The sequence below is a fragment of the Fistularia commersonii genome, chromosome 22, assembly GCF_037954325.1.
Source record: "Fistularia commersonii isolate RoL2024-O1a breed Wild chromosome 22, RoL_Fcom_v1.0, whole genome shotgun sequence".
NCBI classification, from domain to species: domain Eukaryota; kingdom Metazoa; phylum Chordata; class Actinopteri; order Syngnathiformes; family Fistulariidae; genus Fistularia; species Fistularia commersonii.
The window spans coordinates 7,200,024-7,222,964 of record NC_141305.1 but is presented as its reverse complement, the minus strand read 5'-3'; the positions used below and the strand labels follow the sequence as shown (position 1 = coordinate 7,222,964).

Genomic DNA, 22,941 nt, shown 5'->3' with positions numbered 1-22,941 from the left:
CCTCTCGTCATTTCCGGTTTGTGCCGGAAGCCATCGTCGCTTGTTTACATTTTTCTGGAGGTTGGAGCTAACTGGCAAGTGGGGAGGATAGAGGTGTTTCCCCCCGAAAATGGATGACAGCTGACCGGGTTCCGTCGTGTCCACCGGGCCGTACTTCCTTCCCTCTTGCCGGTATCATGGCCGCAGCCCGTCCCCGGACGTCCCCGCTCCTGCTGCTGCTGTGGTCGGTGCTGCTGGTCGCGGCGGAGCAGGTAGCTCTGGTGGAGGTTGTGGTGGTGGAGCAGCAGCAGCAGCTCGGTGTCAGCTCCGTGCTCCAGGGGGAGGTGGTGGAGGCCGGTGGCGGCAGTAGGAGATCCGAACACCGGGACGAGGAGCCCAATGACCTGGAGGGAGAGCTGGTCCTGGTCAGTGGGGCTGGCTCTTATCTCACACTGAACAGTCCATACATTATCAGAGGACAAAAGGTTGAAATTAGACTTAAAAAGAAATGAATAAAATGCCACGTAGCCTGATGAGTATACAGTACAGATTACCATTGATGTAAGTAAATAAATTAAAGCTACCTCCATATTGTTGTATTTATACAAAAAGGGAGGGCAAAAATTATGATTTTCTGTAAAAAACATCTCTCCCAATATTTTGTCATGTGTTTCAAAAAATCAATTTAATTTGTTTCCCTTAATCATTCGCTGAATTTAGATTTTACAAACCAGGTCACATTGTCAGACAAATCTGAAAAAAAAATAAATAAATAAAATGACTTTTTTTTTTCCCTCATCAATGATTAAGGGATTTTTCCTGAAATCCAAACTTTCCGAGATTATCAACAGCAGGAAAACAAGGACGATTTAAGTAAAGGATTAATGTTAAAATACGTGTGACTATTAATCCTCTTCTGAAATCGCATTCAAGTTTTTTCCTTTCCTTTATTTATTTTTTTCAAACAGACCATCACCACAACAGTGCGCTCCCCTGCCCGACAATCGGATCTTGTGGCGGAAAGTAGCAGAAAATACTAACAGAAGCACCTTTTCTTCTCCTCAGGTCGGGGACGCGGAACCCCGGGCCGGTGGAGGAGCAGTGAAGGAGGACGGGGCCCGGGTGAAGGAGGTGTGGATCGGTGTGGTGCCGGTGGAGATGGACGACAGCAAAGCCTCCACCAGCAACCAGGAGTCTTTCGCTGATGCGATGGTCAATAAGGTGGCCGCCAGGCGCTTTGGTGCACAGAGACCGAAGATTGATAGCAGACCCTGTTCATGATTCAGTCAATTATTACATTTTATATCCTGATAATCAGTCGCCTGGTTTTAAACAATACATAGGATTCTCAGCTTAATGAAGAGTAGATATTTTTTTTAATTCAAATATCTTATATCACATAATAGATAAAAAATGCTCTCAGATCTTTCTTCATTTCCAGCTAATTTGTTTAGCTCACTTTTAGCTTTGTTTGGTTGTTGTTGCTGATGATTTTTCAACTGTTTTGCTTTCTTTCCAGATGAAGCGAGCCTTGGTTCTTGGAGCATCTGCCCTCATCATCCTGGCGCTAAACCAGAACACCGTCAGCGAGGTGAGACCATCAGGCACCTCTCACAATGATCCGGTACATCTGGAATTAAGTAAATTGTTGTTTGTGCATGTGCGCCCCTACCACAGATGGATCTGTCTCAGGTTTTGTCTAAGCCCATCATCGTCATCCAGACCTCCGAGAACGTCACCAAGCTGATTGGCGCTTTGCTCAGGTAACTCGCCATAGGAGTCACACGATTTGTAAAAAAAAAAAGTTCACTTCAGGTGACATTGAAGAATTCAAATTTGTTGATTAAAATCAGCGCGTAATCTATCTTCAGTAGCCTGAAAAAGACAAAAATAATCAGATTATTTTGAAGCTTGCCAGTAGAGGGCATTGTTACGGGGTAAAACATGTAATAATGTGTTGGCAAAGTTTTGATGAATGGGGATTTCATCCTATAGGGGTCTTCAGGCTACGGCAAAAATCACATACAGGACGATCCTGCAGGACAACCTGGTGAGATCCGAGCCCCCCGAGGCCCCCAAGCAGTTATAAGAGCGAACAACTGGTGAGTTAACAGATGAGCGGCTGAAGTGATGCTGAGCTGCTGCCACTGTGTGTCTGGGCAGGGCGCCACTCTCACGCTGTGGTCCAGCTGCGGCCGGTCCAGAGGAGGACGCTACGGAGAGTGGCAGGGGGTCATTTGCACGGGAGAGACCAACTCTCAGGTCCAGGTGGGGAGAGGAGAGCCGCACCAGACTCCTTTTTTAGTTTTTTTGTGCCGGGAGGTCTCTGTGACAGCTGGTCCAGCAAAGACTTGCTATTTATTGTTGATATCCCCCCGTGTTTTTTGTTGTTTGTTTATGAAAAAATGAAAAAAAAATAGTATCAAAATTCATTTGTTAAAAATATGATCAGTTCATAAATTTATCAATGAATGAATTTAAATGCAATTAAAGGGACCTGAATACAAAAAAAAAAACAAAAAAACGATCAATCAGATCTTTTTAAGAATAAGAATTAGAATAAGAACAACTTTATTTATCCCGAAGGAAATTGTAGCGCCAGAGTTTCAAGCAAAACACAACAAAAATAAACAATAACAGGAAAAAAAAAAAAAACTTTTCAATGCGGAACAACCAGCATCTCTTACGACATGACTTGTTTACATAATTGATCATGTGTGTGTGTGTGTCCAGAAGTACCTGCAGCAGCTATGGGACACGGTCCTGCTGGTGGCTCTGATTCTCAGCACCGGCGTCATTGTTCAGGCCCGCTGGCAGTACCAGGACCGCCAGCCGAACGAGGAGCTGGAGGTACAAGCGCCCTCGTCCTCGGCCGGCTAACTGACAGGCCGGACCTGGGAAATAGATAGTACTGTGTGTTTTATTCGTTTTAATTATTGGGAGACACAATTCTACATCGGTCTTCTTCTTTTTCTTTCGGCTTTTCCCTTCAGGTGTCGCCACAGTGAATCAACCTTCTCCATCTAACCCTATTCTCTGTATCCTCCTCTCTCACACCAACTACCTTCATATCTTCTCTCACTACATCCATAAATCCTCTCTTTGGTCTTCCTCGAGATCTCTTGCCTGGCAGCTCCAATTCCAGCATCCGTCTCCCAATTTACCCTCTATCCCTCCTCCGTACATGACCCAACCATCACAGTCTGGCTACTCTTAGCTGCTCTCCAAAACATCTTCCATGTGCTGTCCCTCTGATGGACTCATTCCTGATCCTATCCATACAATTCTGCATCAGTATATTGGTTATTTGTCACTCTGGAAGAAAACGTCCCATATTTGATTGAAAAATGAGCTGAAATTCTTTCAAAAATATGCAAATAGATTAAAAAAAAAATATGAACTTAAATCATCAAGATATGATTCAACAATAAGAAACAACTTAACCCTCCTCCTCCTCAGCTGTTCCCCAAACAGGACGTCCTGAAGAGAATGTCATCCCTCAAGATCAAAACATACCGGCAGCCCAAACCCCGGTGCGATCCGTCTCAGACAGGCGAGACGGACACGTGCGCCGTCTGCCTGGAGCCGTTCAACAACAACCAGGTGACCTGTCAGTCGACGGCCGGCACCGCAGATAACAGATAGAGGGACTTGACTCCCAAAACAGCCACAGAGTGAGCTGTTCCTACTCCTTTGGCTGTTGGTTGTGATAGATATGTAATAAAGCAGGTTGCCGACATAAGAAGTTAATTGTTTGATCCCCCAGTGTCTACGGGTGCTGCCGTGTCTCCACGAGTACCACAGAGACTGCGTGGACCCCTGGTTGCTGCTACAACACACCTGCCCGCTCTGCAAACGCAGTATCCTTGGTGAGTTCACGTCCCACCCCTTCCCTTCCACACATCTGTTTGTCAAACTTCAAGGATTTCATTATGAAAAATGGGCACTAATTTAAAGTGCAAAAAACAAGTTCAGGCACGATTTGTTAAATTTTTCACACCTCCTGCGTCTGGTGACCCTTCCAGGGCCGAGACCAGGAATTTTTTTTCTTTCTGATATGAAAACGTAATCAGGTTTTTGGAATTAATCTCTCTAATCCCAGACTCGAGGCCGGACTTAAGTCAATTCCTCGACTTAGTGTTTCATTTTGTCAAGACTGATTTTGCTGGCTTTCAGGCACCACTTTTAGTTCTGGCCACATTTACTAATTTCCTTTCTTTTATTCTGTGAACTTCACAACAATGTAATCTAAGAGAACCCCCCACCCCCCACCCACCAGGCAGCGTCTGCAGAGACAGCTAACGGCCGTAACACCAGGACCCCAAGTCTCCGTCTCCTGCAAGAAGCTCCTGTAGCCTTTTTTTTGTTTTGGTTTTTCTACTGACCTCACCGCCTGCCCTGTACTGCAGTGGATCATGGGGGGCGAACAGCTGACCTCCTCCTCCGGACCGTCCGTCCACACACACACACACACACACACACACACACAAATGGACCACCAGGTGGTGTGATGCAGTGCAACCCAAGTACAGTGCGGGACCTGTGTGTGAACAATATGTTAGATTTACGTTCCACGAACAGGAGTGATGTCATAACTTACAAGGGTGTGTGTGTGTGTGAGTCACCTTCCATTCCCCGAGCAGTTTTTGGGACACAACCCGAGAAGCTTGTGCATGGAGCTGTACTACGTTGAGGTGCGTGAATGTGGACACTCAGATCCGCGATGATGTCATTTTACAGCCGACCAGATGGAACTGATTCCATCCGGGGTTGAAACTGCAGTTCGGTGTTCGCCGTCAGGGTCTTGTGGTTCATCGTCATGCCCGAGATGTGCACGTGACTTGCCTTATGAAGTATGGAGTGGTCAAACCACAAATGCCGGCGCTGTGTTGTCAGTGTGTGTAGCTTTAGCCTTAGCTCCGTTTTAGGCAGGCCTGAGTTTTTGGACTCAAAAAATTCCAGTTCCTCCCCTCATCGTCCGGACGAAACCAGGAAGAAGCTCAACAAAATTGGTGCTAGCGTTCCGTTAAAGAAAGGAATATCCACGATTGTCACTGAAATAACAAAACTGACCAAAGTAATAATGAATGAAAATAAACTGAATATTTACCACTGAAAATCAGACATTGCATTTGAATTGGGCTTCAGCAGAAAAATAATTATTAAACAAAATAAATGAAACTGGCTTGGAGATTTCTGTAACAAGTGAGACTTCTGCACCCGTCAAAAAGGAATTTGTTCCACTCCTAGCGGACAAACTGCCCTTGCCGGTCTCCTCCGGACGGCACATTGGGCTCTTTCCACAGATGTTCGTTTGGATTTTGATCGGCCATTCCGGAAAAGTCCACTGTTTTGTCCTCAGCCGTTTTTGGGTGTTTTTTGGGTCATTGTCCTGTTGGGAGGACCCCTGACATGCAATTGAGACCAAACTTTCTGACACTAGGTACCACCTTTTGCTTCATGTCTTGAGATTTCTCAACTCATACCAGCTGCAGCAAAGCAGCTTAAGAACATTACCGAGCCTCCTCTGCATTCCGGTGCTGGTAGTCTTCTCTTCTTTATCTGTTTTGTTTCAAGCCTTGAGTTGACAATATGCATTTTTATATGCAATTTTTTTTTTTTGTAATGATTTGCTTTCGTCGGTGGTTTCCTCCTCAGACATCTTCTACTGGGTCCACTTTGGCTCATCCAACGATGGATGGTGTGATCTAACACTGATGTACCTTTACTTTGGAGTTCACCTCTTATCTCTTTATAAGATTTTCCGGGTTCTTTGTATTATGTGCCTCTTCAACCTGTGATTTTCCTTTCCTCTTCCAGTACCCACCTTAGTTTAACACATCCCTATAGTCAAATTATTGCAATATTTTATGGGACATTATCATTTTTGTTCAGGCCAGTTTCATTATTTTTTAACAATTCTGTTTAAGCATAATTCAAAAGCAATGTCTGATTTCATGAGTTATTTTCTATAGTTTTTTTAAATGTATTATTCACTTTTGTCAGTTTCAAGTTATTTCAGTGACCACTGTAGGTTTTTCTGTCTTTGATGGTGGGATACCAACAATATTGTACATGTAGGTACACACATACACACCAAACTATTGTGACACTGGACCTTAACAAAAATACTATACAAAATTAAACTAGGTTTTCAAAGTCTAACTGATTGTGCCAAGCTATCAAGAAATAGCCCAAAATACTAAAGATATAAGCTGAAATAACTACATAGAAACACAGAATTTGAAAAACATTTGAAAAAATCTCAAGGATAATAACAAAAGGGAAAAATTATGAAAAACTGACCAGGAAAAAATGGGTTTATTTTTTCACAATCTACTTTTACCCAAGATTTTCATATGTATTTATTAAAAGACAGAGATTTGAGCAGTTTCAGGCTGAAATACTTCTAAAAAGCATAAAAAATAGGAAGTGGTGTAGTTTTTTTTCCGAAGGCAGATTTTTTGACTTCCGAAAAGAATAACCAATGAATCAAAACTCAGATGTCAAAAACGTAGCACAGATGAATTTATTCACTTTTTTTCTTTTCTTTTGCAATGCCAACTCCAAAAAGCAAGTACATCTGTTGTTTTGTTCCAGGCACCCTCTTGGCGCAGTTAACGGGGTGTGCGCGTACCGCCTCCGACACACACACACACACACACACTAAAGCTTCACAAAGAGCGGCTGTTTTGTTGATTTGCTGTACTGCAGCCGTGTTTTTTGGGTGGATGACATGCACCTCCATGCAATAAGCCTCTCCCCCTTACTGATGTGCCACTGCGCCGCAAGCCTTGATCACCAGGTCAGTTATTATTGTTCTTCCAGTTACAGAGGGGAACACAGTCTCTGCAGAATCCTGGGTGTTTTCTTCCTTTTCTTCCTATGTTATTTATTTAATAAGGTCAAAAAAAAAAACAAAAAAACATAAACCTCATCCAATCACTCTGGATCTTAATCGTGATACATTTGTTACTTGGCGAAAAAAAGAATAATAAAGGTCTTTGTCCTAAGATCCTGACATGGTCACTGATCTTTGGTTTTTCCTTAAAATATGAAATAAATCTCTTCAGGTTGAAGAACAGAAGAAGCTTCGGGCTCTAAAATGACACCTTCGGAGTCTCGGGCGTTCCCACTTTGAGGGAACCAGTTCATCGCAAAGAGCCAAGAACATGGCATCTGAAATCCTTTTTGTCTTGAGAAAAAGGTCGACGGGTGCGGGTCTGAGGCGGGGTCCTGGCGATGAACGTTTTTAGTCCCAGCATCCCTTGCCACCGCCGCCTCTCCTATTCCGGCTCGTCTGCTTCCAGAAGCCGACCACAACGGTTGTCAGGAGGGAATCATGCCTTTGCTCCTCTTACGGTCGGCCATGGTGCGTCGGTTGTGGTTGGCACCGCGGCTCTTGTTGGCCTCCTTCCTGCGACGGTCAAGGAACGTCTCTGTGGTTTGACCCTGGCCCTTGGGGCGGCCCACAACGTGACTGGGACGCTCCGGCCGGAAGCTGGTCAGAGGAGAACCCGAGTCACAAGAAATCTTAACTGTTATTGTGCGGCAGAGCTCGTCCTCTACGGCTTTGGGTGGGAATGTCTGTCCCCCGGGGACCAGTGAAAGTCCCATCCATTGGGGGCCTGAAGGTCAGTTCAGATCCACTCGGGTTTAAATATAGGACAACCTGCAGCCCCAAACTGCTCAACAACAGCGAGGTGACACATTTACCTCTGAAGGTTGTACAAACATTGACAATTATTCAAGATATTGTATTAGCAGGATTATTTTTAGAGGGTGGTATCCACTGGTATCGGCTGTCACCTAGTGGCCAAAAGAAAACACTACCCAATGCAGCCCAAATGTCACTGTGTAGGTGACGCATAAACTCGCAAAGGAATCAGTTAAATCATGTTCACATAAGCAATGTGTGTGTGTGTGTGTGTCTGTGTGGTCCCTACCCTTTCCTCTGCTGCATGGCAGCCCTGGCGGCTTCGGCCCGCGCCCGCAGCACAGCTGGGTCCTGCACAAACTGGTCCCTGTGCACATTGCTCTGAAATAGGATAGATTCACATGGTAAATAGTTACACGAGGAGAAGAAGAGAAATAAATAAATGAATTAATACATTTCTCTTTCAAAAACCAAAAACAGGTTTTTTAAATTATACGATTCAGAATTGTTTTATCCATGAATGCTTGTTATTTATCTGGGGAAGAAAAATCTAAAATTAAAACACCAAGTGAACTACCTGTTCACTTTCCTCCTCTTCATCCTCTCCATCCTCCACAACTTCCTCTGGTTTGTTTGCTTTTCGCAAAACCTGAGGCACCGTGAATGGCCTGCGGGGGAGACAAGATAGCAGGCAAGTTTGAATCCAGCGACATTCACTAGAGGTCGACGAAGCCTGAGGTTGTGCAGCTTACCTCCTGTTCAGCAGGCTGTCTCCGTCCAGGTCGTTGGCTCCCACCTGGTTCATGTCGTAGGTGTCGTCGTACTCGTCGTCGTAGTCGCCCAGGCTGTAGCCGCTCTCCACATCACCGGGCTCCACCTCCACCTCGTCCACCACCGTCTCGTAGGCATGGTAACGAGCTCTCTGCTCAGCGATGTGCTGCTTGTCATTCAGCATCTCCTGCATGCTCTCGCCTTTCCTGCAGGCGGCATTAATAGGGTCATTTGTAAGTATATAAGATATAAATAATTTTAAGTTATGTATCCGTTTCCTTCCTGTTTGTGTTTTGGATATGAATCTTTTTTTCTTGAGTAAATATTGAAAATCTTTTTTAACGTATAATTGAAAAGTTAACTCATTGTTTTGGAATTAATTTGTCAAGATTTGTTCGTAATTTTTGTGTCGCGGTTCTATCGGTGGGCAGATTTCACCTTCGGCCCTTCCAGATGCGGGACATGTCCAGCTGGTCACGGTGCCAGACGTCAAACTCGTCATCATCGAACACATTGGATCTGGTACTCAGGACGCTGGGCAGCTCCTCCTTCACAGGCCTGAGGAGACAGGACAGACTCCAGTTGGACGTGGGCACACAATATAGACTGTTAAAAACACACACAAATAACTTTGAAAATCACAAGCCTTAAATGGATCGCGATTGAGGGATAGTGAATATATTGGTAGACGGATGCTGGAATTGGAGCTGCCAGGCAGGAGGTCTAGAGGAAGACCAAAGAGAAGATTTATGGACGTAGTGAGAGAGGATATGAAGGTAGTTGGTGTGAGAGAGGAGGATACAGAGAATAGGGTTAGATGGAGAGGGTTGATTCGCTGTAGCATCGCCTGAAGGGAAAAGCCGAATGGAGAAGAAGGATTGTAATAGATCAAGACCATCTTTTCAGCAAAACAAGTCACTGATTTGAAATGGTCTCTTTGTTACTGTTCTATTGTAAAACCAGAAAGGGCTGATATAAAGAAAGATGACCAGTAAAATGCTGCAGGTGTTGAGTTTTTGCTTTTCAAAAGCAATTATTGTTTGCACTCGGGATTTTCAAAAACAGGTGTCGACCGTGTTTTCCTCATGTCTCCGGGTTTTCCAGCTTCCTTCCAGTCTGAAAAGATCAATTGGAAAAACATGGAAATTTGCCCAGATGTACGAATGAGAGAGTAAATGGTTGTCTGTATGTTTATGTGGCCCTGTAATTTACTGGCGGTCGCATCCCCCTTGACTGGGATAAGTGGACTATGGACGGAACGGATCTCCAGCCAGACCATCAGGACCCCAAGTTTCACAATTTTAAGATTAAGACTTTGGTAATTTTCATGTGACAGTAACCAAAGAGGTGGTCCCCTGGTCTCGTGTGTTCTCACCTGGGCATGGTGCGGTCCAGTTTGTCCAGGTCCGGGGCCAGCCGGCCCTCCAGGATGTTGTTGATAACCAGCTCGGAGTCGTAGTGGTACTCCTTAAGGCAGGCCAGCAGGAAGCCCTCCCCCAGGTCGGGCAGCAGATCACGGATGCATGACAGCAGGGACTCCAGCTCAGCCTCGCTGACAGAACACACCAAGCCCTGGAACCAAACAACAGGCTTCAATTTACCCTAAATGTCCATTTCCTCTCCTTTTCACATCAGTCTTTCTCTCCCATTATTCTTTTTATCAAAACCAAGTTGCCCTTTCAAAGCCTCAACATCTAAAATTAAAAAAAAATTGGGGTGATATTGTGTCATAAAAGGTCTGATGATTGATTCACACAAAACAATTGACAAGGCAAACAACAGGCAAAATGTTGATGTTGAAACTCAGTATTTTAGGCTTGAATTATCTTCATAATATTTCTAAATCTAACTTCAATACATCTCACTTTATATTCCAAGAAGAAGCTTTATCCTATTAAAGTTGCTGATTAACTTTTTTCTTCAAAAACTTTTATTCAATACAATATAAATTGTTTTACTTTATTCATCTTTCAGTACTGCCTTCTGTGTTTCCCCTTTATAACCACCTCAAGTTTAAGACAGTGGTACATTCCATCCTGGAATTTTATCTCTGATATTTAAATGTGCTCTACTTGATGTTACGCTTGACGTTACAAAGTTTTTTTTTAGTTTTTTGTTTTTTTAAAATGGCAGAAAAAAAGGAAAAAGGTTAAAGTTCGATTTGAGGAAAAGAAGTATCAGTAAAAAACAAAAGGACTAACATTGTCTCCTTTAAGGGGAATGTCCAACATGGCCTCCGCGCCTCTCAGACTTTGCCCTCCTCCTCCTCCGGCTTCTCGGACATCCCAAGGACATGGAGCGGTTGCGGCAGCTGGAGCTCCGCCTGCTGCTCCCTGCTCATCCTGCCGTGAGGAGGAAGCCACAGGCTGGATCTGGGGTTTCCGTCTTCCCATGCTGTCCCAGGCGCTCTCAACACCCTGGAGAAGGTAGGAGGTCCGGGTCTCATCGCTGACAGACACGGACAGTTAAGACAAGAACTGGACATGGAGTCTTGGTACTGAGCTGTGCATCTACATCTCTATATATAATGATGTGAACAAACATTAAACCACTTAAAACAAACAAACAACAAAGAAAAATCAATAAATCAAGTTTTCTGATGGCCCGATTACCTTGTGACTGTTCTCACTTTGAATTTACCTGATGCTTTGCCAATTCTTTTTCTACTTGCATTATTGTAAGTAATTTGATGCTGATTTTTAGGGGATTTCTAGCTAACAGTTTAAGGGGAATAATTGCCAGTTCACTTTAAGTAGTGACTGCTTATTTTGAAGACAAGAGAATTAACTAAGCATAAAATTATTACTGGAGAATGTAGTACATTCTAATTGCTGAAAGGGTTTTTTAAATTATGAATAAATCTGAAGTGGAAGATATAATACCTGAACTAAGAGAAATGAAGTTTTACATTAGTGGAAAAAAAAGATTAATACAGGATAGCAAATTCAACATTTAACTGCCCTGGATAGAGTTTGCAGACCATACTGCAGTGAAGATGAGGATACAGAAAAGGAAGTGCCTGATGAAGTAGGCTGACGTCATCTGCCACAGGGAACTGGTCATCATAGTCCGACAGGAACCTGAGAGTAAGGAGACGGTTGTCAAAATATGAGGAGGGCTAGAAGTGGGTCTGGATAAAACTTTAGCCTCTCACCTCTTCTCTGACAAAAAGGAGGTGAAATGTTGGAGGAGCTCCTCTGCGAATGTTTGGATGTTTTCACCCCTGCAAGGCAACAAAGCAGTGCGGCATCAGTGTTGTGCCAAGAAAGATTAAGTGAGTCCTGGCAGCGGCGAGATGCCTCACCCTTCCAGGATGGGCTGCAGGCAGGTGTGCTGCAGCAGCAGGTGAGCCATCTCCACCATCTTCCGACGGGAGTGAGACAACCTCCTCCACAAGTCCTCCTGGAGGCTGTGCCGGGGTTTCACCAATTAATTCTCTTGCCGCTCTTACCCCTCACTCTTAACAACTGTAACTCACCCTTTATCATCGAAGTTCCTCTTCCTCAATGCCCTCTCCAGGTCAGGCACAACACACTCGTAAAAAGAGGTCAATCTGCCGAGGAAGCCGTGGGAGTGGAAGCTGGAGCAGGCGGGAGGAAAGATGTTGAGGAAGGCATGGATGGTGCTGGCTGAGTCGCAGAGGTAGAGGAGAAGGTCCACCAGTTCCTGCAAACACACAACCTCCAAAACGTCAGACAAGAATTTACAACTCATAAGATTTAATCTTTGATTTATTCATTATATATTTGTGTGTTGTTGAATTCTGAAAGATATAGAATTGAATACAGATTTTTTTGTGAGGTGTTTCCAACCTGCTGATTCATTGTTATGGCAGTGGGTTGTTTTTGTGCGTTGAGCTTCATGGGCTCTGCGGCAGCTGCCCCCTCACACCGGAGACCACACCTGTCCATAATTGTGTCAAAAACCTGAAGGGGAAGCAGAGCAAAGCGAGATCTAAGGAAAAACTGAATGATTTCCAGGTTTTGGAATTCATAAATTTTGCAGTTGATTTTCAAATTAAATCTTGATTTACTATGGTTTGCAAATTTGCTAAATTTTTTTTTAAAGATTTATGTCATCTATGGATAATGTTAAAAGCTGACAAAATTCCAATTGACTTGTGGCATTTTATTAAGATATTTAACAGATTTAGTTACGTTATAATGGTATGCTATATTTTATATAAATGATATCTATCACAAGATAGGCATCAACCATAAAATGAAAATTCATATTTGTCAAATCTTATGTTTAGAACAATTACACAGAATTCTAAGACATCAGCTGTGAATGAGCTCCGTTATGATTATTTTAATGTCTACATTACTGAGTTTTAAGAATGTGCAGAACAAGCCAGCTATATTAACTGAAGGCGGTCTGACCTCTAACACTGTGGGAACTGTCTCATCCAGGTCACTATAGTAGGCTGGCTGCTGGGTGAAGATGTTCTCTGCAAAGGGATGTCCACAAAAATGTATAGGATCACATGTTTTTCCTCTGATGGGAGAGAATGATGGATGAGAATCAAATTCAAATAGCCCACCGATCATTTTGTACAGCAGCTGGCTGTTGCCTTTTCCAAACAAAACACACAGATCCAGGATCTTGGGAATGTCAAAGAGGAAGTTCTCATAAATTATTTCACCAAACACAGCTGGGGTGAGGTAGTTCTCCTGATGGAAGACAAGCAACACACACGTACACAACAAGGTGATTCATAAGAGCAGAAAAGGGGAAGCTGTTTATTGAGCAAAGAGATGTAATAAAACTGAACACGTTAATTACATGCACTCTTTCAATGTTCATTTATAGCCAGGCTGACTTGACAAACAGCTGGAAATGAACTATTTGACCTAACAATTACAAAGAAATCAAATAAAAAAAGGACAATTAAAGCAACTGCAATTGAGAACTTTGCAAAACATTACCAAGAAATTACTCACGGACTTAAAAGCTGCCCGAAACAAAAAACAAAAAAACTATCTCGAATTATTTAAATTACATCTTACAGTGTTTTTGAGTTAAGAGTAAAGATACTGGATATAAATAAACAGTTCTACCTTCGACTCTTTATGCGTGGCCATCCTGAGGAAAGCCAAGAAGACTAGCCTGTGGACAGAGCGCTGCATGTCCGACACAGCTGGAGACGAGGGTGAGGCAGCAAGGTCGAGGCCGCGGGGGGCCTGATGCAGGTATGAGTCCAGGCATCTCTGCAAAGACTCATCAAACACCACCTGGCGGTAGAGACAGGCCAAACAGGGAAGTTGGGGCGATAAGAAATGCCATCATTCATACTTGTTTCTCTGCAGGGAAATATTCAGAACCATAACCCTGGAAAAGTATAAATACCATTCTGTGGAAAAATACTACACTACAGGGAAGGACCTAAATGAAAAAACTCAAAAAAACATGTGAACAGCAAAATGTATTTTGAGGTCTCAAAAGTAAAATGTTCCCGTTAGTTTTTCATTGTATAAGGAAATATATGGGTTCAAGACACTTTTAGTTAATTGTTCTGCATTAGTGGTTCGAGGTACAAGCCAAAGTTTAACTAATTAACTACTCCTGTCGGGAGGATTTATTCAAACGATCATGCTGCACATCTGATCCAGGAGTTTATGAAGTTAATTTCACTCCAAACGTCATAACACTTTACCATCAAATTCAATAAGTTTGGGAATGCAAGGTTTTAGCAGAATAGAGGTTTCCTGTAAAAGTAATCTGGTGAGTGGGTTGTTACTGCAGCAATCAAACATTTGCAATACAGTAGACAGTGGATTATTTCACCCTAGAAGAAGTAAAACGAAAAACTTGAACAAAGTAAATGTACCTTAAATTTTACTTGAACTAGAGGGATGTGTGTCAACTAAAAGGAAGTGCTAAAAGTGCTAGTTCAATTTACTTTTCCATCTCCTAGACGACATGGACCTCCAGCTCCTTACCTGACACCAGAACTTGTCATGAGGCAGTGTCAGCAGCCACTCCAGGTCTTCCAGGATGAATCTGGCATGTTCTAAAAATTCCTCAACCTCAGCAGGTGCGCTGTCCTCTGGCGGGGGCTTGTAAGGCACAAAATATCGCTCCTCCTTTCTGTCCGGATGCTGGTGATGCAAGGGGAGAGAGAACACAGGGTTGAGATTCTGATTATAACACCAGGGCCCTTCCAAGTAGCCAATGGGGGATAATGCTTACCAGCGCAGCAAGTGTTCGCTCCTTCCCCAGCGGGCAGAGCTCCGTCACCTGCAGCTCGTCCAGAGGCACTCGAGTGCCAGCCATGGCGTCTCACTTTTTAGTTTACTGGAACATCACCAACATAAATGGAGAACAAATGTGGGCTTGGGAGGTTAGAACATATTTATACCTGACAGAGCTATTTGACTTTTAACTGTCCTGAGAAATAATTTTCGGATATCGATTACATATTGGTGTGGGAATTGTCTTCAATAATCCGGTTATTCTTTCTGTTGAAGCTTAAGTATGTAATTTGTGTTCCTATTCAATCCTGAGAAAATAGCCAGTATAGAGCAAGAAACTTAATGGCTGAATCTAATCTAAATATTTACTGTCAACGTCCAGACTCCATGCTATAGAAATAGGCCAACGTTCCTAAAAATCTATCTTGTTACTTTATGACTTTTCGAAATAAACATATCTGAACGCATATTAAGAAATTAAAAAAAACAAACACTAATTTCGACTCTGAAAAAGACATGCAGTTTTTCTTTCCCCCACCTAGCCAAGCTCTAATGAGTTTGTAGATCTTTGAGATTCAACAACTTCTTTTTACATAAATGTTGATTTTTACAAACGTCTTAAAAATTAAAACTTATATGCGAACCACCGCCGCCGTTAGTCAATATGACAGACTCTGGGTTGACCAATAACCAGCCGGTAAACAAGTGGAAACAGATCTTTGGCTAGCAGGCGGTGTGGCAGCTTGACAGCGAACATCACCACCAAACTGCTGCCATGTAGCCATTTAGCTTGATAGCCAAGCAGCCATTTAGCTACGTAGCATTACAGCGTTACAGCTACGTCGCCAGGAAGCTAGCAAAGTGCCTATAAGGCATACAAGTTTGAACGGAGACAAACGGTGGAGAGGCTAATGTTTGGCGTAGCGTGGCTAACAAACCGGCGACTCGACGCAGCAGGAATAACGGGTGAGGTACTGAGTTGGCGGGGGTACGTACCCGCTAAACGTTGCTGTCGGAATTGCCTCCGTCGAGCCATAACGGCGGAGGCGTCACTGCCCTCTCGAAAGTTTCATTTTCCAAACGTTTTCGGAGTCACCTGTCCACGATTCTGGAGCTTGCGGCATCAATGCGCATGCGCAGTGAAGGTAGCTTGCATTCTGCCTGCTGACCTCTTGTGGACACGATAGAAGGAACGAAGGGACTTCATTATCGAGGAAACAATTTGTGTTTTATTTATTTTTAAATGTTTCCCTTGATCATATTGGAGGACGTCATCTGACAATCAGCTAAATAAAAAAGGCTTATGATGCACAACATCCCATGGGATATGAAATGTAGAATTTCAAGATACTGTTTTTTTACCCTCTTGAAAATAAATTATGGCACATTTTAAAAACCAATTTCAGTGTATACTCTTCATTTGTACCATTGTAGTCTTCATATTTTGCTGATATGAAATTTCAGTATCCCCTGTTTACTTTTTAATAAAAAAATGATAAAATATATAGAAGTTACAAATTAAATTCATAGAAAAGTGATGCTACAAACTACTAATTACTAATAATCTTACAATCATACAATTCAAAATGTTTTTCCATAAGCTGACTTATTTTCTGATGGACATTTTGCTGTGACACATTTTCATTCCAAATCAAATCTAGTCCCTATTTCATTCAAACACTGATGACACTTGACACCAGAGATTTGTTGGAAAAGGATGTTTATAAAAAGGACAGAAAGAAAAAAAAACCATGACAAAGAAAAGGCTGCTGATTCCCATGAATTACACTGTACAGTATTTTTCAAAACAATGCAGTACTTTTTTGAAGGAGCCTTATTTTAAGACAGTAACATTGTTGTTTTGTACTTGAAATGTCACATTTCAACAAAATGAATCTGCTGTTATTTTAATGAGAAGTTCACATTTATATATTGGTTTATACAAGGAAAAAAAACAGTGTTTCTGTGGCTGTACCATCCCACATTATTTCAACTCGAATTAAAATGAAAACAAACAAATCAAAAGCGCACAACAGCTTTAACATGTATTTCATCTCGTATTTAAGTGTTAATAAACTGCTAAATGGCTGAAATGACAAGAAATCTTCTGTCTGTGGCTTGTGTAGAGCTAAAGTCAATACTTCATCAAGATAAAAGTTAAAAATATGAAACTATCTTTCTTGCAAAGCAGAGCCTGACCAATACTGGCTTTTTGGAGCAAATGAGAAATTAAATATTTATTTTTATTTATTTTGTAATTAAAAACAAACAACCACAAAAAAAAAAACAAAACCACAAACTGATTATTCTTTCCTTTATATTTTTTTTCACCTGTTTAAAGCAATGTCATTTTCATATCTTTTCAAACTGGAACCGATTCCAATGTGACAGACATCCAGTTAACCCAGTTAAATTATTATCAACGTGAAGGAAAATAAGGTTCGATAATTCTTTGCTGCTTTTTGCATATGTTCTTGCTAGAATTTGGGTTATTGTAATGTATGTTTGAATTTTTGACCACTTTACTGGAAAAGTTTTTATACGTTGCTAACTTGTAGCTTATCTATTCATGGCATTTCACCCATGTAAAGGAAAATAAGTTAATTTACCAAAGAGACTATAAAACAAAAAGAGATTAGTAAATTGCATATTAAATTTTGATCACCAACTACACTCAACCAAATATTGACATTTACTGTGTTCAACTGGGAACCCAGGTAAGGTATACCAATCTGATATGTATTTTTTAAGTATAAATATGCAGTTTTTAATGCTTTGAGCACCAGCTATAGCACAAACACACAATACACACGCTGATAGTGCCATGACGCCGGTATGGGTCGGGCTCTGTTGTAAAGCATAAAAACAAATAAATAATCTCTCCAACATTCTCAAGCAGCAGTAACACTGGAGCTGATTCAACCCGTTTTCAAGGCTTGCCTTTCCACCTAGGAATCAACCGATGTAGCTTTCACTAGAAATTGCGGCCAATCACGGCTTCCAGTTTCAATATGTAATAAATAGCATTCAGCTTTATTTGACAGTTTTTGTAGAAATGTATGTAACTTCTGGTGGGTGGGCGGTCCCACTTTCTAACTGAAGAGCTCAGCACAGAGAAAAGTCCTGGGCAGTCCATCAGTAAGATAACTGTCAATGAGCATCTTCATCTTCAAACTGACACTGTTGCATGAATGAATGTGCATGGCTAAGTCGCTCTTAACAGAAGTTTAAGTTTGTCCAGGTGAAACCAGACAGATCACACCAAAGGGATGCTCAGTGTTTGACCAACCAATGTCACATTACATTGACAATGAGTTTTAGTGGCCCGCGGTTTCACTGGACACAGCGGATCAGTTCAAAACATTCTCCTGGTTTGTTCTCGCCACCTGTTGGGTTATGAGAACATGAGCTAGATCCACTGCTGATATCGGTAATGAGGCCTGGCTTCAGATTAGTGTTTCCGTTCATTCCACAAAGGTTTGGGTGAGTTCTGAGAGGGGGTTCTTTGCGTGCGAGTGTTCAGAACCAGTTCCCTCCAAATACGATTAGCACAAGCTTCAGGAAAAAAAAAAAAAAAAACACATCCCACAACCGGCAGATTTCAAATTCTTCTGAACGCAATCTGCCGGGTCAGTGTTCTTGGAAACCCAGTTTGTGTTAATTTTGATTAAGAAGGACAGATAGTTATTAGTCAGTTGGTGCCCAGTTACATAAAACATGTTTGTTTGAAGTTTAATTTCCTTCGATCTATTATTACCTTTGTACTAAAAAAACAATTTTCAAGCCAGGTTTGTTAAAACCTCATTTAGATATCAGTAAATGCAATGATTTGGTCAATTCAAAATGTGCAGACTCTTGAAAATCTGCAATCAGACTTTCAATACAAGCAGCGAGAAAGAAGGGCCACTGATCCAGTTAGTGGCCGCGGCTCACCTGCACATCATTGGGTCAAGACAACAGGTCAGCAGAACAGACTGAACAGTGCTTTGGATGTAAAATAAGGAATATCGAAAATATTTTCCCTCCTTTTACCTCAATTCTTTTCCTTTTCATTTTTAAAGTGATATCCTCTTAACGTGCGGTGCAGGACTGGCACAACTGTCAATCACCATGCTCTTGGCTGAAGTGGCAGTTAAGCTGACAGCCTGCTTGCATAAAATCTCTTTAAAGTGACTTCTTAACACTCACTCAGGATTACAGTAAAAGAAGTTATAAACTAAGAACTGCCTGTTTAAAGTGACTTAGCAACTTGCTAAGGTTTCCCTCTTGTTCAGCTTGAAAGCCCTTTCTGATTCGCTCAAGTTGAATTTACAAGGAATTATTGTTTTTGCCTTCATCTCTCCATGATGTAATCATGATAACTGAACCTCATGTGGTATTTTATGACAGACTCTACTGGAAGGTATGAACATCTTCAGGAGATTTCTGCAATTATGTTACAGTTTGGCAAGACTATGGAAAATATTTAAATCTAAGAGAGGGTTATAAGGCAGTTCATGGAAATGGGCACCAGAAGCCTGGACCAGGGCAGCAGCTTTCTGGTTTCCAACGTCAATACTGGTTAGAGATAATATTGTAGCCTGTGATATGAATGACGATAAGGGATTAAAATAGAAGGTTTTTAAAATGAAACAAATGCGCCTCCCTTTTTAAGTATTTATATACACATGTCAGAATGCATAAATGTAAACACATAAAAGTAGTGATTAATAAATTGCCTTGGACCTAATTAAGAATCCCCAATTTAAAATAGCGAAAAATGTTATTTCACGCTATTTCATTTTCAGCTGTGGATCTAATACCTAAAATTAAAAAACTTTGATGAAAGAATGAGTCACGGACTGAATTCCATTCTGCTATGAGGTCACCATTTAGAAAAAAGGTTAAAATTTTACATTTTAAAAGTGTATCAACCATGAATTATAAAGTGTGTTGATTAAAAATACAATTACTAACAACCTAACAACTGATGTTCTAGGGGGGATTATCAGTCACTGGCAGGGCTCGGTTTGTGTCAATTTTATGATTAAAACCTGTACATATTTTTAAGTTCTGTTTTGTTTTTTTTTCTGATTTTGGAGTCTCAGCAGTGTATGAACACTGACCTTGACTCACCTTGAAAAGCCTTCATCCCTGCGGCCCTTGTCCAGACCAGAATTATGAGTGATCACCTGGGATACTTTATGATCTCTGGATATTTAATTTTTCCATCAAACCGTCAGCGACAAGTGCGACAAATGTTATGCATTTGAGGCACAAACTGGGGCAGGGACCAATAAACGCCTCAGTCCGAGCAAGAGAAAGGTCCCATAACATGAGCATCCTCTTGATCGGGAGAACAGTGTAAAATGGTTCAGAGTAACAGGAAGAACCAGCCAACGACATACAGTAACTTCATTTCTAATATGAATAACAATGGATAAGGTCACAGATCCGTAGGCAAAGTGTGCGTGTCAACAAGTTTCTTCTTAAATGACTCTGAATATGTCTCTGAATATAAAAGAATAGAGCATTCTGGGAAGAAACAGTACATGGGATGTGCAAAGACCGGAGAGTCGCACACAGAGCTCAGGGTTACAGTAAGAGAAGTTAGAAAATAAGATCTATCTGATAATGAAAGGGCACAGATGGTTAACTATGGGAGAAGGCGTGGACACGGTTCCAGACAAACCCTCTGACATCAAGCTCTGGACTCCTTAGGACTTTCCAGGCGTCAGTGTGTAGCCCTTCGATGCCCTCTCCAAGGTCCGCCCCTATTTGGTCACCAACTCTCATCTCTTTTCAACGGTTATAAAAATAGAACACCAACCAACAAACAGTAAAGTCCAGCTGGAAGTCGGTTCGCCTTTGACGTTCAAATAAAATGTCCATGATGATTCGTATATTTTGTTTTTGGTATGAATTGGGGGAAAGAGGTGGCTTAAAGTTTCAAAGCTTACTGGAATTAAGTCTGAGGGAAGCAGCCGCTACCTGATTGTGCTTTTTAATGCGAACGGAGATGACGATGCAAATAGTCTCAGTCTAATGGCAACAGCTGAGGCTCACGAACATCTACGGCGGGAAGAACGAGAAGATAAACTAGCAGACGTTTCGAGTGACGAGCCTGCAGTTGCTGTCGTTCAATTCTCAGCGTAACCATAAAACTTCACCCATCTTACACACTAAGTCAGGTAAGGGAGCAGTTCTACTGCATATGATTAAAAAAAAATGGGTGGATCAGTAACATTTCTTCTCTAGGAGCTGACCGTTCATTTGGGTGGCTGTTGGTGGAGACGCACGCTGAAAACAATGGAATGGATGCTGCCGACTCCACCGCCTACTGCATGTGTAAGCTGCATGACAACAGCTGGTCGAATAGTCTTTTGGTGGAAGAGTGCGTGTGCGTTCCTGCCGCACAGCAGTCTAAATCCTCCAAAACCGAGGTCCTGACAATGACAAATCGACTGGAAATCCAAACCTGAGAGGAAGATAAATGCACAGACACACACGCACACAAACAGAATTTTGGCCTCCCCTCTCCCAGGGCTGGTTTCCTCCCGAGTTCGCCGAGGTGTCGTTGTCACCTCGACCAGCGCTGGTCCTGCTAGGCCAGCTGGATCTGACCGGAGTAGGTAGTGAGGAGCAGCATGATGGCAAAGCCTGTCAGCAAGCCAGCATTCTGGATGGCGAAGGTGAGGAGGAAGCTGCTGCCACCTGCATTCTCTTCCTCCCGACTCACCTCGTTCATCTCTGGGAACTGATGGCAGAGAAATGATAGGAAATCTGTATTAGAGGGGGTTTAAATGGGCTGAAAAGATTCTCACAAAAGTTTTCCCTTATTTACAACTTCAGCCCCAGGCAGATCACATGAAGGCTTTCCAACATGATGGTTTGTTATAATTATAGCTAACTATAACAATTATCATCAGCATTATCATTATTAAAATTATTCATAGTAGCAATACAAATAATAAAGTCTGATGTATTTTGTTGATTTTCCATCCCCTCCTCAGTTCTTGCTCAGTCCTGAGCATCTTTATCTTTTTATTCCTCCTAGATCAGTAAAGATAAGTAAAAATCAAGAATTTTCTATCCTTTAATTTTTTTTAAACCAGATAATTATGAACAAATGCAAAAAAAAAAAAAATAGTTAAACTGTTAGTAATTGGATCAGTGATGCAGGATCAGATTTCTTGTTATTCAAAGGTTGAATTCTTTCTCCTTGACTGGCTAACTTTGGTTCAGACAGAAAAACATGAGATTCATTAAGAGGGACTGTATTTCCAGCTTAATCAGATTCCTTTGCTTTCTACTGTGAGTTCTGTGTTCACTGGTAGCTAATAAGAAACATCAGCGAAATTGCTTTTGACTTTCTCCAGGCACAGCTTTGCCAGCTGGAGGCACTAACCATGTCAGCCAGGGCGATGTAGAGGAACATTCCCCCTGCCAGGGCGAAGATCCAGTTGGGGGAGAAGCTGTTGCCAGCCAGGATGCCAAAGCCCATTCCCAGGTAGCAGCAGCAAGCAGACAGGAAGTTGAAGAAGAGCGCCTGTTGGATGCTCATGCCAGCATTCAGCAGGATCACAAAGTCTCCTGGTGCCAGACGGAGGGGCAGGATGACACAAAGGGGACACATGATATATGAAGGTTCCTGTTGTTTTCAAGGACATTTCAGGATAAGTCAGTTCTGGTATGACTCAGAGGTCTGTCTGTAGGGCTGCAGCTATTAATTTTCTTGTACAATTTAAAACATATATTCTGCCAATCATACTGAGGGCTACGCAAACAGGACAGATTAACAGTTTGTCATCCGAGCCCTGCCTCCGACTCACCGAGCTCGTGGGGAAACTCCTCACACAGAATGGCCACTGAAGTGCTGATGCCCTGAAACACGGAGGCGGTGAAGGAGGCGCCGATGGCCAAGCCGTCGATGAAGTTGTGCAGGCCGTCGCTCAGAGTGATCATCCAGGCCAGTGTGCCAATGTCAGAATAGGACGTCCCCTTCAGCCAGTAGCATCCCCCGCCGCCGGTCCTCCCACCAGCTTCCGGGTTCTGAGACTCCTGTCGGGAACAATAAAGCAGTCAAAGACTTGGGGAAACACTTCTGTGAGCATTTTTGAGCCATCTTCAAAATCTATTGTGATGAATGATTATTTTTGTTCAGTGGTATACTTTTCTGCTTTTTATCTCAGCAAGAACAATCAATTATTGTCAGAAGAGATATTCACTTGTTTGTGTACATTTAGGGGCTGGCTTAAAAATAGCAAGACACAAATTTGAGATGATTCAGAGAGCTAAGCTGCATTGAACATGTGGTTTTTCCCATACTGAGGAAGATAAAGATTACACACACACACGCAG

General features: G+C 42.2%; 3 protein-coding genes and 1 long non-coding RNA gene across 8 annotated transcripts in view; 2 read left to right on the top strand and 2 right to left on the bottom strand.

Annotated features, from left to right (window-relative positions):
- Positions 1-39: 39 nt before the first annotated feature.
- rnf215 (ring finger protein 215) lies at positions 40-6,370 on the top strand. Of its 5 annotated transcripts, none has more exons than XR_015107835.1 (10): positions 40-404; positions 1,045-1,200; positions 1,499-1,570; positions 1,657-1,742; positions 1,975-2,029; positions 2,143-2,247; positions 2,713-2,829; positions 3,439-3,653; positions 3,746-3,848; positions 4,259-4,288. XR_015107835.1 is itself a non-coding variant. In XM_086169168.1 (10 exons), exons 1-10 carry the CDS (start codon positions 114-116, stop codon positions 4,279-4,281), a joined length of 1,143 nt encoding a protein of 380 aa, XP_086025294.1. In that variant the 5' UTR covers positions 40-113; the 3' UTR covers positions 4,282-6,370. The 5 variants fall into 5 exon arrangements, 3 of the variants coding, with proteins under 3 accessions (XP_086025294.1, XP_086025293.1, XP_086025292.1); XR_015107834.1 differs by lacking the exon at positions 4,259-4,288 and adding an exon at positions 4,233-4,249; XM_086169168.1 differs by having other exon boundaries at positions 1,045-1,191; positions 3,439-3,582; positions 4,259-6,370.
- A 113-nt stretch (positions 6,371-6,483) lies between these two features.
- On the bottom strand, positions 6,484-15,753 carry ascc2 (activating signal cointegrator 1 complex subunit 2). Its single transcript, XM_086169160.1, has 18 exons — positions 15,598-15,753; positions 14,600-14,704; positions 14,350-14,508; positions 13,468-13,641; positions 12,951-13,080; positions 12,790-12,857; positions 12,220-12,333; positions 11,886-12,073; positions 11,712-11,816; positions 11,562-11,630; positions 11,413-11,487; positions 10,609-10,855; positions 9,783-9,979; positions 8,846-8,965; positions 8,389-8,613; positions 8,214-8,304; positions 7,926-8,017; positions 6,484-7,480 (listed from the first exon to the last, which is right to left on the bottom strand). Exons 2-18 carry the CDS (start codon positions 14,681-14,683, stop codon positions 7,309-7,311), a joined length of 2,310 nt encoding a protein of 769 aa, XP_086025286.1. The 5' UTR covers positions 14,684-14,704; positions 15,598-15,753; the 3' UTR covers positions 6,484-7,308.
- Positions 15,754-16,304: 551 nt separating this feature from the next.
- slc39a14 (solute carrier family 39 member 14) overlaps positions 16,305-22,941 on the bottom strand; it is a 30,496-nt gene continuing 23,859 nt past the window's right edge. Inside the window, exons 8-10 of the mRNA XM_086169161.1 lie at positions 22,413-22,641; positions 21,989-22,173; positions 16,305-21,337 (exon numbers count right to left, since the gene is read on the bottom strand). Coding sequence (XP_086025287.1) covers positions 21,185-21,337; positions 21,989-22,173; positions 22,413-22,641 — 567 coding nt within the window. The 3' untranslated portion in view covers positions 16,305-21,184. The remainder of the gene's footprint in view (positions 21,338-21,988; positions 22,174-22,412; positions 22,642-22,941) is intronic.
- On the top strand, positions 20,633-22,669 carry LOC147221557 (uncharacterized). The gene is made up of 3 exons (XR_015107836.1): positions 20,633-20,771; positions 20,839-20,928; positions 21,960-22,669. It is a non-coding gene; the product is annotated as an uncharacterized LOC147221557 (long non-coding RNA).

Bases quoted from the DNA above. Each gene is read 5' to 3' on its own strand.
- rnf215 (XM_086169166.1), top strand. From the start codon at position 114: ATGACAGCTGACCGGGTTCCGTCGTGTCCACCGGGCCGTACTTCCTTC. The intron at 1,201-1,498 runs GTGGCCGCCAGG...CTTTCTTTCCAG, and splicing joins CTGATGCGATGGTCAATAAG to ATGAAGCGAGCCTTGGTTCT. The intron at 2,248-2,712 runs GTGGGGAGAGGA...GTGTGTGTCCAG, and splicing joins AGACCAACTCTCAGGTCCAG to AAGTACCTGCAGCAGCTATG.
- ascc2 (XM_086169160.1), bottom strand. From the start codon at position 14,683: ATGGCTGGCACTCGAGTGCCTCTGGACGAGCTGCAGGTGACGGAGCTC. The intron at 13,081-13,467 runs GTAGAACTGTTT...GTCTTCCATCAG, and splicing joins CCACGCATAAAGAGTCGAAG to GAGAACTACCTCACCCCAGC. The intron at 12,858-12,950 runs GTGGGCTATTTG...ATCCCTTTGCAG, and splicing joins GCTGCTGTACAAAATGATCG to AGAACATCTTCACCCAGCAG.